General features: G+C 36.5%; 1 protein-coding gene across 2 annotated transcripts in view; it reads right to left on the minus strand.

Annotated features, from left to right (window-relative positions):
• Positions 1–14,383, minus strand: part of MINDY4 (MINDY lysine 48 deubiquitinase 4) — an 82,243-nt gene that overhangs the window by 19,307 nt on the left and 48,553 nt on the right. For both annotated transcript variants that reach the window (XM_075044399.1, XM_075044389.1), the window contains exons 14-15: positions 8,167–8,230; positions 6,085–6,246 (exon numbers count right to left, since the gene is read on the minus strand). In XM_075044399.1, coding sequence (XP_074900500.1) covers positions 6,085–6,246; positions 8,167–8,230 — 226 coding nt within the window. The remainder of the gene's footprint in view (positions 1–6,084; positions 6,247–8,166; positions 8,231–14,383) is intronic.

The following is a 14,383-nucleotide window of genomic DNA, read 5'->3' on the forward strand; positions in this document are numbered from 1 at the left end:
CACTGTGAGGGTAAAGTTATTGCCATTGATATGTACTTGATTTCAATCAGATTAAGAAAAATAAAATTAATGTTCACAAGATCTGACATTCAGAGTAAGCATAATCTATTGACTATACCAGGTTAGGCAGAAATTGAAGTTTTTATCCAGATATTTATAAATTGTAGTAGAAAACACTACTGCCATGTGGGACCCCTAGATAATTTCTCTGTAGCTTTGAATCCTTTTTGTTTTAGAAAAGGAAATCTTTCTGATAATGAACTGGGGGGGAAAAGGGCTACATTAATGAAGAAGAATAGAAAGAGATGTGTGTTCAATCCCAGGACTACCAAACCAAAGAAAAGACTTCTGGAAAGCACTGGCTTTTGACTAAAGTTCTCTTTTGTGGCCACAACATAAAAGAAGATAGCAGTTGTGGTAAGGCAAATAGTTGCCAGGTAGCCTCCGGATCTTTCCTTTATCTTTGTCCCATTCTGCTGTTTTTCTGGTATGTCCCATCAAGTGAAGAAATGTTGTGGGAGCTTCAGACCCTCACTCAGACCTCAGCACTTTGCCATTCCCTCAATACACATGAAGGAGTTTATAATCCATTTCAGTAAGTTACTTCACTGTAATGACAAAGATAGGTCAAGATTCAGTCCATTTAACTCTTCACCATCTATTTCTAGGCCCTCTAACTTAGGCTAGCCCCTAGGTTTTGGCTGTCTGTAAAATCAAACAAGGAAGAGATGGGTATTGTCAGAAATTTAGACCCCCTCTGTTCATCAGCTATAAAGGGAGTTGGCTCTACTCTCACCTGAAGAATTTTCAGCTTATAAAGGCCTTAACATTGGATAGGATAAATACAGATCCAAATGCAGGTATTTATAATCTAGAGAGACATGTGGAAAATATTTGACTTATCATTGTCTTTTTTGTCTGTTTGCAAAGCATGCAGATCTGTCTTAAAAATGCGGGGTTTGTTACTCTTATTGTCTTAAATAAAAAATCTGTGATTCTATTTTATTGGAAGGATGTTGACAAGAAATCAATGCCAATATCCCAGCAACAGTGACTGGCCACTGGGAAAATAACTGTCCATGGATAAGTAGGACAATAGGACTTCAGTAAAGAAAATTTCAGTTCCAGGCTAGAAAGGGAGATGTAAAAACAAAGAATGAAGAAAACACTTTTTAACTGGCTGATGCTTTGTCACCCTAATTTCAGTCAACCTTGTATGTATCACATGTTTTTGCCCACAGTGGCGCTCACAAATGTCTTACATAAATAGCAGGGTCCCTTGCTGAATGCATCTAGGCGGCACAATATCTACCGCATACCCATTACTGAAAAATAAGTGGAAAATTAAAACCAACCATCAGTTTCCATTTTGCACATGCATATTTTTGTTGTTGGTTTCTTAAACAAGATGGTTAAAAACATCTTTCTAAACCTCCCCCTCCGCAACCCCACCAATGACCTGGCTTGAATCCAGTCCATCGGACTGAGAAAGGCGCCTGTTTAGCAGACATATTTCCCAGCGAAGAAGGTTATAAGAAGGACGTTCCACAGGGCAAATAAACAGGTGAGGTGCCAGAAGACAGAGCATGTGTGCTGAATTTAATAATTCAAGTAGGTCTTGTTATAGCACAGAGTGTGCTGGTTTCATCAAAAGGACCAAAGATAATAATTCCCATCTGTGGAATTTTAATGAATAAATTCTGTTTATTTACATTTCTCTCTCTTTTTGAAAAGAAATAGGAAAAATGAGCATAACTTTTTTGTCAATGCCACATTCTCTGTTCATTTTCAGAAATGCAAAAACTAAAAAGCATCAGTCTCTTGAAATGCTGACAGCTCAGGCAGAGACTTGGACATTGTCATGAATCAGAGTAGGCTGAGTTTGGGAGGTCAGATGAGAGGAGGTTTAACTACAATAGCAAGACAGGTTACAAGCACCAGAGAATCAGTGAAGACAAAGAAGAATCAGAGGCAAGGTTCAAAAGAGACAAGTAACCTTGAATACCTTCATTATTTTGTGTACAACAGCACATACCTAAAGTGGTTTCAAAAAGCATTTCAGAAGGATGGCCAAATTCATCAGCTGGTATCATACTAACTTTAGAATGAAAGATTCAGAAGACCTGTACTCTCTTCCCAGTTCAGCTACCAGCTTACTGGATGACTTATTGGGATAAGCACTTTGACTTTTGTTCATCTGTTCCCTCCCCATAAAATGGTAATGATACTTGTGTCTTTCGCAAAGCACAGACCTATTCATAGGAAATGATGCATAAATGCTAGATATTAATATTTTTATTGTTATTATTACCATTATTAATGATAGTAGTATTATCTTTTAAATTTTTCAGATGAGAATGCAGATTATCTTTCCCTTTTGTTGCTTTTAGTCTCTTAAACGATCTGGTATAAATAAGAAGAGCATCTGTTTCCATTTGTTTCTACTTTTAATGTCACAATAAGTTTTGAAAAGAGCATTCCATCATTCAAGGTTTTTTCACCTGCAATTTTAATGTGGCATTTAGGCCAAAGACTCTAACCCAAATGCAGGGACTTTCTCACTCATGACTTCTATAATTGGCCCTACCCACTTCTGTGCCTCACCCCTTTCTCTGAGGTCTTGTCCCAGCTGCAGAAATGACTCAGCTTCCCTGAGACTACTGCTAAAATGCTGCATGCTGCAGCCCACCAAACAGAGGAAAACCTGCATCAATTTTATATGGACTGACCAGATTTTGGAAATGTTTCTATTGCTTTAAGAGCTCTAAAGAAATCCCAGGAAAGCTAAATCTGAATTTAGGTTTCTTAGTTAAATGTGTAAGATCAGATGGAATTAATATAGCTTAAACATGGGCTTAGCACAATGAAAAGAAATCCAAAGATGTGTAACTTGCCTACCAAAAAGTGATAGAATTGGACTTCTAGCCTTTTTGCATTAAAATTGGAATCTCACTATGAAACTAAATGTTTGCATGTGAAATAGATTGAATGAATCCATCTGTTATTGCAAAACAATTTTCAGCAAGTAATTACATTACAAAAAATATACTGAGTATGGTGATATATTAGGACTAAGAGTGATGATTAGACATTAACAATTCCAGACAAATTACATGAAATACACATTTTTCTAATCAGTAAAGATAACACATTCGGCATGATCCAGTGAGAAAGATTAATGGATCAGTAACAGTGGGATTCTTCAGGCAATCACTGGAGAAAAAAGAACTGATCATTTTGTTTTGATTTGCTACTGTTGAAGTTTGACAGAAGGATTAATTCAGTTCTCATGCCCTCATGATATTTTCAACTTAGAAGCCATGCCAAGGAAATTGTGGTTTATATACAAATACTCCACATATTAGACAAGGGAGATAAAATGGTATAGAAATTTTTCTCTGTGTGGATTTACTGCATCTAGCCTGGAATCTTGCATATCTTTTCCTAAATGCATTGGTAATTTGGAAGAAGTCTAGAGTAGGGCAATAAAAATAAGCTTTGGACAGGATGCACTGATGAAAAAGGGAGGAACTGTTACATCAGCTTGCAAATGTCTAGCGGATGAGGATGAATTGTTTAGGGGTCAGGTTGGATTAGAAGTAAGAATGATAATCAGAGGAAACTAAGTAAATGAACAGTCAGATTTAATATTAGAATATCCAAAGCACAAGCTGTGTAGTAGATATTAAAATATTCACATTCTCAGGTACCTGCAAATCTGTATTTGCACTTCCTCATATTTTAAAGCAGAGATGTGTGAGGAAAAAGGTAAGATCTCAGTTATATGCACTACGATCAACTAATAAATAGTCATCTGAACAAAAAGGCAGGAACTTCATGGATTCAGATTTTTAAAAGAACGTCTACTATATAACAGGACATAAAAATATCCTGATTTATCCCCTGAGAGATTGACTGGATATGACCTAAAGGGAGTTTTCCAACGCTAAGGTCTATGATTCATCATATATCATGCTCAGGATTTTCTTACTCCTGGAAACAAAAAAAAAACCAACCAAAAATGACAGTCCTTTTCCATTACTGGTTTCAGTTACCATCCTCATAGCCACAATGTAATTGGATGTTGAATCCACTTACCGAAACACCGAGAGGAAGAAAAGAGTCACTTTGAATGACAGGCAAATGCTATTCTCAGTTCCACTACTGCAAACTATCAGTGACATTTCTTTTTTCTAAATTGTTCTAAACGTATAACTTTGTAACAGAAAGCAGAATCTGGCCCCTCATGCTGAAGCCACAGTGAAGACTCCCCAGACTTGAGGCCAAAGTCCACCAGAATCTGACTTTTGTCCTAGTCCGAAGGCAGGCATTGCAGCATGCACTGAGACATATGAACTGAAATGCAGAGCAGTCACAGATGTTCTTAATAAAAAGCAAGACAATTTGCATCAGATGCCTAACTAGTGTAGACAGAAAAAAAAGGAAACTACATCTACTGGAGTTTCTGTAACTGATTAAGACTCACTGGCTTGGAAAACAGATCACTGCTCATGAGTCCAGCTCCCATGCAAGAGCACAGTAGTAGAAGAAACAGGCTCCCTCCGCCATGTAATTTGCAGAATAAGTGGAAGACGGTGTCTGATTCTCTGGGTAACTTTTTATTTTATTTTTAGAGGGCAGATGGGAAAGAAATAGCTCTTACCTGCACTGACCTCACTTACCATTTTGCTACTTAGAAGTCATTTTCCTCACTAGAGAATGGAAAAATGCTACAGTGATGCATAACAATTTTTTGAGGTTTTAAATGTTACATTGTTTATAGAAAAGGACAAGGAGCTTGAACTAGACACAGAAGCTAATTTATTTTTAGTCCAGTTTGTTCTGAACTAATCTGATTTGGATACACAGATATGCTGTCTGCACTGAATTTAAGCCTTATTATAATCTTGTGAATAATGTAAAGGATTGTGTTAATCAAAAATACTAAAAATTATAATTTGTCAGTAGTAGGAAAATGTAACTGACTTTAACCATATGGGAAACAGTTAGAACTAAGCTTTGTTTTCAGTCACACATTTATATTAGATAAGTACAAACAAATTCCTTGCTAATGAATTCAAATTTTTATAGAGGAAAATTCAGATGGGACTGTTACAATTATCTAATCTAGCATCTAACACAAGCAAGAGAATTTCAGATAATATCTTTGCATCAAATACAAGATTCTCTGTTTAAGATAGAGCATGTCTTTCCTAAAGATGTCCATCCTGACAACAGTGTCTGTTGATGGAGAACCAGTGAAATCCTTATAAAAGTTTTTCCAAAGGTAAATTAATGGCTGTCACATCTTTGAAATTTTTAATCTATCTTTCAATTTTCATGATGACTACAATTAAAATACTAATTTCAAAGACATGTTAAAGGGAACATTCCCATTATATTGACAGCTATTTTAATTGTTTATGAGTTTTTTTACTGCTAATACAATATGACCACCATACAGAATGGAGTAGAGGATTCAATCAATCTGGCTTCCCATCACATGGGAACTCATGGAAAACTGAATACTTAGGGTGAGTTTCAGCTCCAGATTCAGTTGCTTACATATACATGACTAAGATATAGGTGTCCACATGTGAGCTGGGCATTTCAACTACACTATAATCAGTGGAGAGCTAGTGAATACAGTCAGAGGAACTTGTTCAGCTCAGCCTAGAGTACCCAATTATGTTTAGTCAGCTGATCAGCTTTCAACTCCACAGACTTCACCGGGCAGGTCCTAGTTCACGTATACAGATCTATACAGCAGCCACTTAAATAGAAGTGTGTTAGTCCGTAAATTGACTCCCATTTCAGGAGATCAGTTAGAAATGACACAGGCATGTAAGATTTGAGATGCTGTGGACTACCCAAGTCATTCACCAAGGGGTGGCAGTTGTGACACAGAACCTGCATCCAGAAGAGAGACCATGCTTTGCCTTGGGGCATCTAAAAGAGTGCTAGATGCCTCTGACTGAGCAACTGAGTCAAGCCCATGATTTCTTAGCTGCTATACTCACTCCAAGACAATTTTAAATTGAATTGTTTCCTTTATAATTAAAATCAGAAGAATGGAAAGCATACCTGACAAACATCATAGTGCTCGAAGAGAGACAGCAAACCAATATCACTGCGGCTTGTGATACCTTTCAATATTGTGATATTGCCATTTCCAGAGTCCAGCTCTATCACATTGTTGAAAACATTGGACACAGCTTTGCCAGTCAAAAGCAAGTTCACCAATTCCTGTTTGTGACATGTTTAAAAAACAAACAAACAAACAGTAGTTAAACACCTTGTCTCTACCAGACATCAGTACAAGATTGATTCAGGACTGATAAAGTGACACATGTACCAGACCCCTAATTTATGTGGTGGCTTTAAGTTTAGGGTTAGGATTAGGATTGCTTATAAAAATTTTTCCAGATATTTTGAGGAAAGTCTACTCCCAAAGTAAAATGAGGAAATATTAATGGAGTTTTCAATGTTCATCCTTCCAAACTGCTGATAGCCCATTTACTCTGACATCCAACTCTCAACCTTCTCATATTAGTGTTGGGGTTTTTTTGAATTAAAACATTTTGGTGTCCCTTTTTCTCTACAATGAAAGCTACAGCATGAATGATATAAATTAAAAGCCTGTACAGTACTATCTGATATTTCTGCATGTGCTTAGTGATTTATTTCGTATGTTGGATGAGATCTGTTAAAAGATTTTTTTTTCCCTCACAGATTATTTCTGGATGAACGTAAGTCTCATTCAGTAAGACATTCACCCATATGGCTTCACATCTGGTCCATATCACTAATATACTCATATTTTGTATAGCAGATTGTTGATTATTTTCTCTCCAATTGAACTAGAAGTACGGGTGTGTCAGGGGCTAAATACAAGAGAGAGGTTGTGTGTGTGTGTGCATGTGCGCATGTGAGTGTGTGTAAAGTACAAGGAACAGGGACACTAGACATTTTGTTTAGCATAAGATCTCACAAGGGCCAGCTAGAATGTAACAGCACATAATAATATCTAGCAGCAGACTGTGCTACAGCAATGAACCAGCTAACTATTAATAAATAACATATGTCAAGAAACATGAGGGGAAATAACATGAAGAAAGCTTCCAGAAAAAATATTCCAAATTACCATGCCCGAAGACATGAATAATAGTGGTATTGCCAGTTTGGATTTGACGTATGATTTTAAAAATACTGCACACATTTATAGCCCCATGTTTCTCTTGAAGGACTCTCCAAAGTTTATAGGTTCTTACTGATGTTTTTTGGAGTTCTAATCCACCAGTGATGTTCCACCACCTTCCTGAGGAATCACCATGTAACCACAGTATAAAAGTCTTCTAGCAACAGTACCAGAGAATAACATGAAGCTTGCCTTTTGCAGCCAAAATGGCAATACATTTAATGGCTGTGGACCACATTCAGACCACACAACTGCCTACGTCCCAGCTTTGGGGGAATCCATGTCCCAGAATTCTGGGATCTACACTCCACCTACATGTCCAAGGCAAAGCATTTCCAACTGAGTGGATACCTCTGCAGGCCTAGAGCCAGCCAGTGGAAGACATTTGGTACAGGACATGAGCTGGAATTTAGACTACATACAGTTGTGGTCTTAAGTGTCAGACAGCAATTCAGACTGCTTATTTTCAAGCACCACATGTCTTTCAGACATGTATTTAATAAATCAGTGTCTCCAGTTTGAAGCACCAGTTAGCTTAAGTCAGCATCAGCTCAGTTAGCTGGGCAGTGATTGTTTACAGAGGAGCTATAAAATTGCACATGCACCCTCAGCCACCTTTCTGAAATGGCATGGAGAAAACTCAGCTTGCAGTCTCAGCAGTATCTCAGCCCCAAAATAAACTAAGGAGTTCAAAAGAGGCAGATGAGAGGAGTATGAGCACATGCACACATAGGTACAGACACACGCAGAGCAGAAAAATAGGCCAAAAAGCAGAGGCTCTGAAAGCAAAGACAACAATATGCCAAAACACAAGGAAAAAAGAATAAAGGATGAAGGTGCTTGACATTATGGGGAAAAAGGAAAACCTAAGGAACTTAAAATAAGAAATGCCATCTCTTCACAGATGTCAGTTCACAGCTCTGCATGCAGAGGCATATCACATCCCCAAGACTGCACACTTAACTTACCTGAGTACAATAGCCATGGCTGCCAATCAATCGGTTTGTAAGTACATCAAAATCATTGCGCACCCTGAAAAGGAGTGGACAATATTTAAATACAATTGCTTTTTTTCACTAGACTTAATGTCTAAATCTCGGGGAAAAAAACCCAAACTGTTTCCCAACAATAAATATATCTCTACATTTTTAAATTCTTTCAAGGTCATTTTTGCATGGCAAAAAAAAAAAGTGTATATATCAACTAAACCTGTGGCAAGCAAAAGTTTGTTACAGCTAGACTAAATAAGATAGTTGTATAGGAGAAAAGAAGCCATTGTCACCACTAGTTAGAACTTTAGAAATTAGAACTAGTGGACCACTTGTCTTACAGAATTAGAGAATCACAGACTGGCTGAGGTTGGAAGGGACTTCTGGAGGTCACCTTGTCCAACCCCACCACTCAAGCAGGGCCACCTAGAGCCAGTTGCCCAGGACCATGTCTAGATAAGTTTTTTAATATCTCTAATGAGGTAGACTCCACAACCTACCTGGGCAACCTATTCCAGTACTCAGATAAGATGTTCTCACAAATGCATGTATTTCTTATGCCTATCATCAGTACTTGGAATATACCCACAAACTGAAGATGACCCTTCTTCTATTTTATGATATCAAAGAGAAAAGTCCATGAAATTGCACTATGGATAATTATGGTGTAATATCTCCCCAAACCAAATTCCCTCTCCCATACTCCTGAAATTACTGAATTAGTGATTGGTTGATGACCTAATAAATAAGATTGTAACCGTGATCATTTTTATCCTGCAGATAAAATGTAATTGCAAACATTATTTCATACATAAATAAATGTCTAATCTAGTTTTGAGAAAAAACAGTGTACTGTATTCTGGGACAGCTATGGCAATAAACTCCACAGATTAATTCTATGGTTCATAAAAAAGCTATTTCCCATCAGTATAAAATATGTCGGTCTCAGTTGTTTTGGCTACATCCTTATTTTGATATTGTTACAAAGGTAAAGAGAATGCCTGAATGATCATCAATTAAAACTTAGTTATTCTACATACACCTGGCCTTCTCACTCTCATTTGACTTGTAAAATCTTCTATGCACCCAATTACTCATGTTTTCTGGCAATTAGCACAATTATTTAAAAAAAAAACAAAACCAAAAGATTTTGTTTGTGATAAAGTAAGAGTTGAATAGATGTGGTTGGAGTAGAGCTAGCTAGAGATTTCCCTTCAACGTTGCTATACATGCTCTGTTAAAAAATTAATTTCTTAAGTAAAAAGCTGGGACGTTCCCTGTCTTCAACCCAAACTGTAAATAATTATTTTCTCATGGGATTTTTTTGAATGCCAAAATCAGAATGCAATATAAAATTTCTAAGATTTCCAGCCCTAATGATACTTAAAATCATTCAAATCAAGTCATAGCCATTGAATCACAATTCCCTTTTTTAAAAAATTATTTTAAAGATAATTTACAAGTTAGTCTCAATCATAACAAAGTGCCATAATAACATCTCTTGCTAGTGTGAAATCAAAGAAAAGACCATGGAAAGTGTGCCTGTGATATGGAAAACTCTCTCATGCAACATTGCAAGGAATGGATGAGGTGATAATAATCTTTGGATTTTGGCCATTTTTTAGTTTTAGAAACAGTTTCATCTTGAAAACGCCATAGCCTTGTTTGAAATGAGTAGACTATACAATATGCGTCAGTTAGGGACGATGGGACATACGACAAAGACAATAGGAGGAAGTTCTAATTTCATCTGTAGGTACAAACAATATGGGAGTTTAGAGGTGTATCTCAGATTTTCAAGAAGAAGAACATCTGCCTTTCAAATCATCTCTGCTAATGAGGAAACAAACGTCAGGCATATAGCTATGAGTTTTACACCTATTCTAAATGGTTTTAAGATTATTATTCATACCTGCCAAAGACTTACCAGCTTCTGTGCAGGTGTACTTATTGTGTTATAATAAAAGGTGTCAGCTTTTAAGTGCAAGTACACTTCATACATTGTAAAAGTATCAGATAATGGTAACAATGTGTTTGTTTCCTGCCAGGCTGTGAAGATATTCATTGATGACAAGCAAATCTGAAGCATTTGTTCATTCTGGTGTCTTGGCTATCAGATGTCAAAACAGATGTAATGAATAAATCATTACTACTAATACTACTTTGTCCTTCTATGGAATTTTCCATTTATAATTTTTAAATCACTTTAAAACAGAAAACCCCATTAATTTTAAGCCAGGAGACTTTTAAGGATCCCGGTCACCATCAGACAATGAGTTAAAGGCTTGACTCTACTGAATTCCTTCTTCTTAATTTACAACTCAGTGTTCTGCATGCTGCTTTCACAGAAACACAGGTCAGTAAAAAGACACTAAGAGAACTAAGACAAAGAGAACAGCATTAACGGTAAATATTTTTTTCCTCTTGCAATATTATCAGTATTTTCCAGTGTCATTGTAGTACTTAAATACTTAACTGGAGAGTGAGCTAGGAATATGTTGACTTCTGGTGCAGAATGGCGGTGTTTGCCTCACCTGGTAATACTGTAAAGTCTGTGAAAAAAACTATGCAGAGAGCAAGATACTGGTTTTTAAAATCTCCTGGACAAATATTTAAAATTAAGCATGTGTTCAAATATGCTTAAGTGCAACCTTCAGCAGGAATCATTTCCTGAGTTGACAGATAATCAGGAAGTTGACAATGAGATCTGCTAAATTTCAGATCACTCTGTAAGATCTCCCAGCTTGATTTTTATTTTCAGTTGTACTGTGTGTAAAGTAATGTGGCTTACGTCTGTACTGAAACCAGGGAGCAGAAAGTGTGAATATTCTACGGAGTGAGGGAAGCTGTGGCTTCTTCTAAGGCAGAAGCAGCCTCTTGAGATGAGAGAGAGACAGCAGCAAATAGAGTCAGATTAACATACTTCCTAATGTGCGTAAAGGCATAGTTTCAACTTTTACTGTGTTTCAGGTTTTGCCCTGGGACCCCTGAATTGCTGAATTCTCCTTTCAGCAGTGCTGGAATTGCTTAGGCCTGCTTTTCTGATATCTCGACAAAATATGGATGTATTTTTATATGCTCACAGAACCTAAATAACATGGCAAAACTCATCTCCAAATAGTTAATTAATTTTGTACTGTTCTTTTAAAAAATATTTCTGTGTAAATCTTTTTGGGCCTCCCCATAATAGGGTGATCAGGGTGAGGTACCTATACGGGGGCTTAACTATCTTTTCATTCAGCAAGCAACCAAACACTTTTTTCTCACATTATTATTGCATAAAATGAACATCATTATGTGGCAAAACCAAAACGTGTAAAGGGGCTTCAGAGCAAATATCTACTTTATAGCAACTGGAGAAATCTCATCATGACAGAAATCAGCAAAATACATCTGGTGTGAATTATACATATTTTTTCATGTTTGTTAATGCTGCTGGGTTTAGGGCAGGAATGCCTGAAATAGCCTTTCAAAAAATATCATTATATATTATAAATCTCATTTTCTCTTCATGCTCCTGTTGGTGATTCTGTGTTAACCAGCCTTGTTGAAACTGTTAGTTTCAAGTTATAAACAATGTGTTTATTAAGGATGTAAAGTACTGAAGATGTATAGATGTTCTGAGCCAAACCTTTGACTGCTCTGAATTGTCACAGCCATACTGACATAACTTGCTGACTTCAAGGTAGCCATGACAGTTCTTATTAGGAATCTGCCTCATGTTTTCAATTCATTCATCCATTCCGGGATATACCAGTTATAAAAAAAATATTCTAAGAGTTTAAGACAGATGAACAAAAATACCAGACTTAGAAGAAACCATAATGTCAGTATAAACCTTAGTACTGATGATGCATTGATAAAATATTTTATAGTGTTCTGTATGAACTCTACTGAAGTTTTAAAAGTACATAAATAAAAATACAAAATATAAATATTTTAAGCACTGGATGCTACAATATTATATAATCTGTAAACAGATTAACTTTTTCTTAGCAAATAACACTGAGTTAGATAATTAATATATTTTAAAAATGCTTCATACACATTAATTCTCAATTTACTTCCAGGAAAATTCTTGCCAAGCCTTAAATGGAGAACATCTGAGCATTGAATATTAAATACAAAAGTTCATGTCAGTTATTTACCCTAGATATTGTTTGGATTGATAGCAGAACAAAATAAAACAATATAAAAAAAAAAAATAGTGCATTCAAGTAAGTGCTAGCTGTTTTACAGTCCTTAACTCTGTGGCAAAGCTGTAATAGAAAATTGGTGACCTCACTTTGTTCATGGCAACAGACAGCTATATTAACAAACACACAATTACAAGTCTACTCCGAAAATAGAATTTGGGTTGGGAGGGAGAAAAACTCGTCTTCAAGCATAAGGATTTCAAATAATTACAATGGGGATGTGGAAAATGACAGGATGGGTGACTGGCTTATTGTGTAAATGTTCCATAATATTTTTTTTTTATACTGGCACACTGCAAAGCTTTCAAATGAATGTTCAAAAAAGAAGGGAAGAGCCCCTCTGAAAAAAAAAAAAAAAGATTGCTGTTTGGGATTCAAACCACTGAAAGCAAGGAAGTGGCTTGATTCTTTATTTATCACTTTTTTAATGTACCTGCTAATTTCACAAAGTTCTTAAAATGTACGTGTACTGAGGTAATCATGCACATTTATCAGCTCTGCTGCTACAGGGTGCTAACATACTGTAGGAAGTATTTATATTTCAGAGAGATAGATCTGATGTGAAAAGAGATTAATCTATTGGCACATTCAACCTCCTATTTCATTTTTTAAAATAAATTATCCTTCCTCTTACTGAATGCAGTATGACTTCCTGAGCACCACACATTAAGCAAAGATACTAAACCCAGATTTGCTTAACCATGTTGATCTTACGTTTAGCAAACAGCTGAATAGTACACAGTATGACAGTACACTGGCTGAAATTTGGCAAAAATATGAGAGTGTTTTTGTTACTGCTCTATTTTGTAGTAGAATCACACTTGTTCTTTCACATCTTTGGAGTCTTTTTAATAAATATACTTTATGCCCCTAAGGTCAAAAGAGTTCATTTCTGAAATGCACTGATTTCCTGAAGGAAAGGGAAAAAACAAGATTGGGAAGATGACAAAGCTAATCAAACACTTAGGGATGGGCTTCATATCACTATTTTTTTCTATCTAAAGATGGACACATAAACATCAGCTAATCAGTCTGGGTTTCTTTACATTTTTGTACATGGAAAGAAACTGGTACATCCTGAAGGTAGTTTATGTGACCTTGCTTAGATCATTTGCAGAGTAGAGGAAGAAAGTCTACTGGAAAATGCATCTTCTCCATCTGATGACCATAAAGTAAAGGGAGCCTGCCATGACTCAGGCATGGCCATCTAACTGCTCTATAGCAGGGACTGGGCAGATAAATCATACTCACAAATATGCCAGCACTGCAGACAGGCTGACTATATTTTTCTTAGATCACACGATGAGAAATAAGGTTGCTATAGAAATGACAACACCCTGTAGCCAGCCTTTAAAAAAGACTCCTTAGTTGGACAAGCGAATTAAAAACAATGCATGAACACTCGGTTTCAGTCACTTTGTTATAAATTTTAGCTCAACAGTTAGAGAATTTAAGCATTTAGATATAGTAGAATCAAAGGAAATTCAGATGGTCAGAGGAAACCACTGTCAAGATATGGAGCAGCTTTCGTGTAAGAAGAGACTTCATAGATCCTAGGACCTTTTCAGTACCAAAGGACACAACCAATGGACTGCAACAGAAGTTCAAAAACTCCTCAATAGTAAGGAGATTATTAAGGAACATTCACTCACTACATTTCAGAACATGGACTAGGCAACACTCTGTAGACTTATTGGGCAACCAGTTGAAGCAAACAAAAGGAAAAACTCTTTCAGAAAGCACCTAACTACTTTGGGGAACTCATTGCCACAGGATGTTGCGAAAGCCAAAAGAATTAAAGGGTTCAAAAAGGTTTTAGAAAAATTCATGGAGGATAGGTTCATCAAGGGCTAATAAACTCAGTGGTCCGGATACAACTTCCAGTTTAGGAAGTCTCTGAATTACTGACTATCGGAAACATAAAGAATACACCAGCAGAATAATTGCTCTATATTCACCCCATTTCTTACGCAGTTTCCCTCAGCAGCCACAGCTTTCCA

This window comes from Buteo buteo, chromosome 2 (assembly GCF_964188355.1).
Source record: "Buteo buteo chromosome 2, bButBut1.hap1.1, whole genome shotgun sequence".
Classification (NCBI taxonomy): Eukaryota; Metazoa; Chordata; class Aves; order Accipitriformes; family Accipitridae; genus Buteo; species Buteo buteo.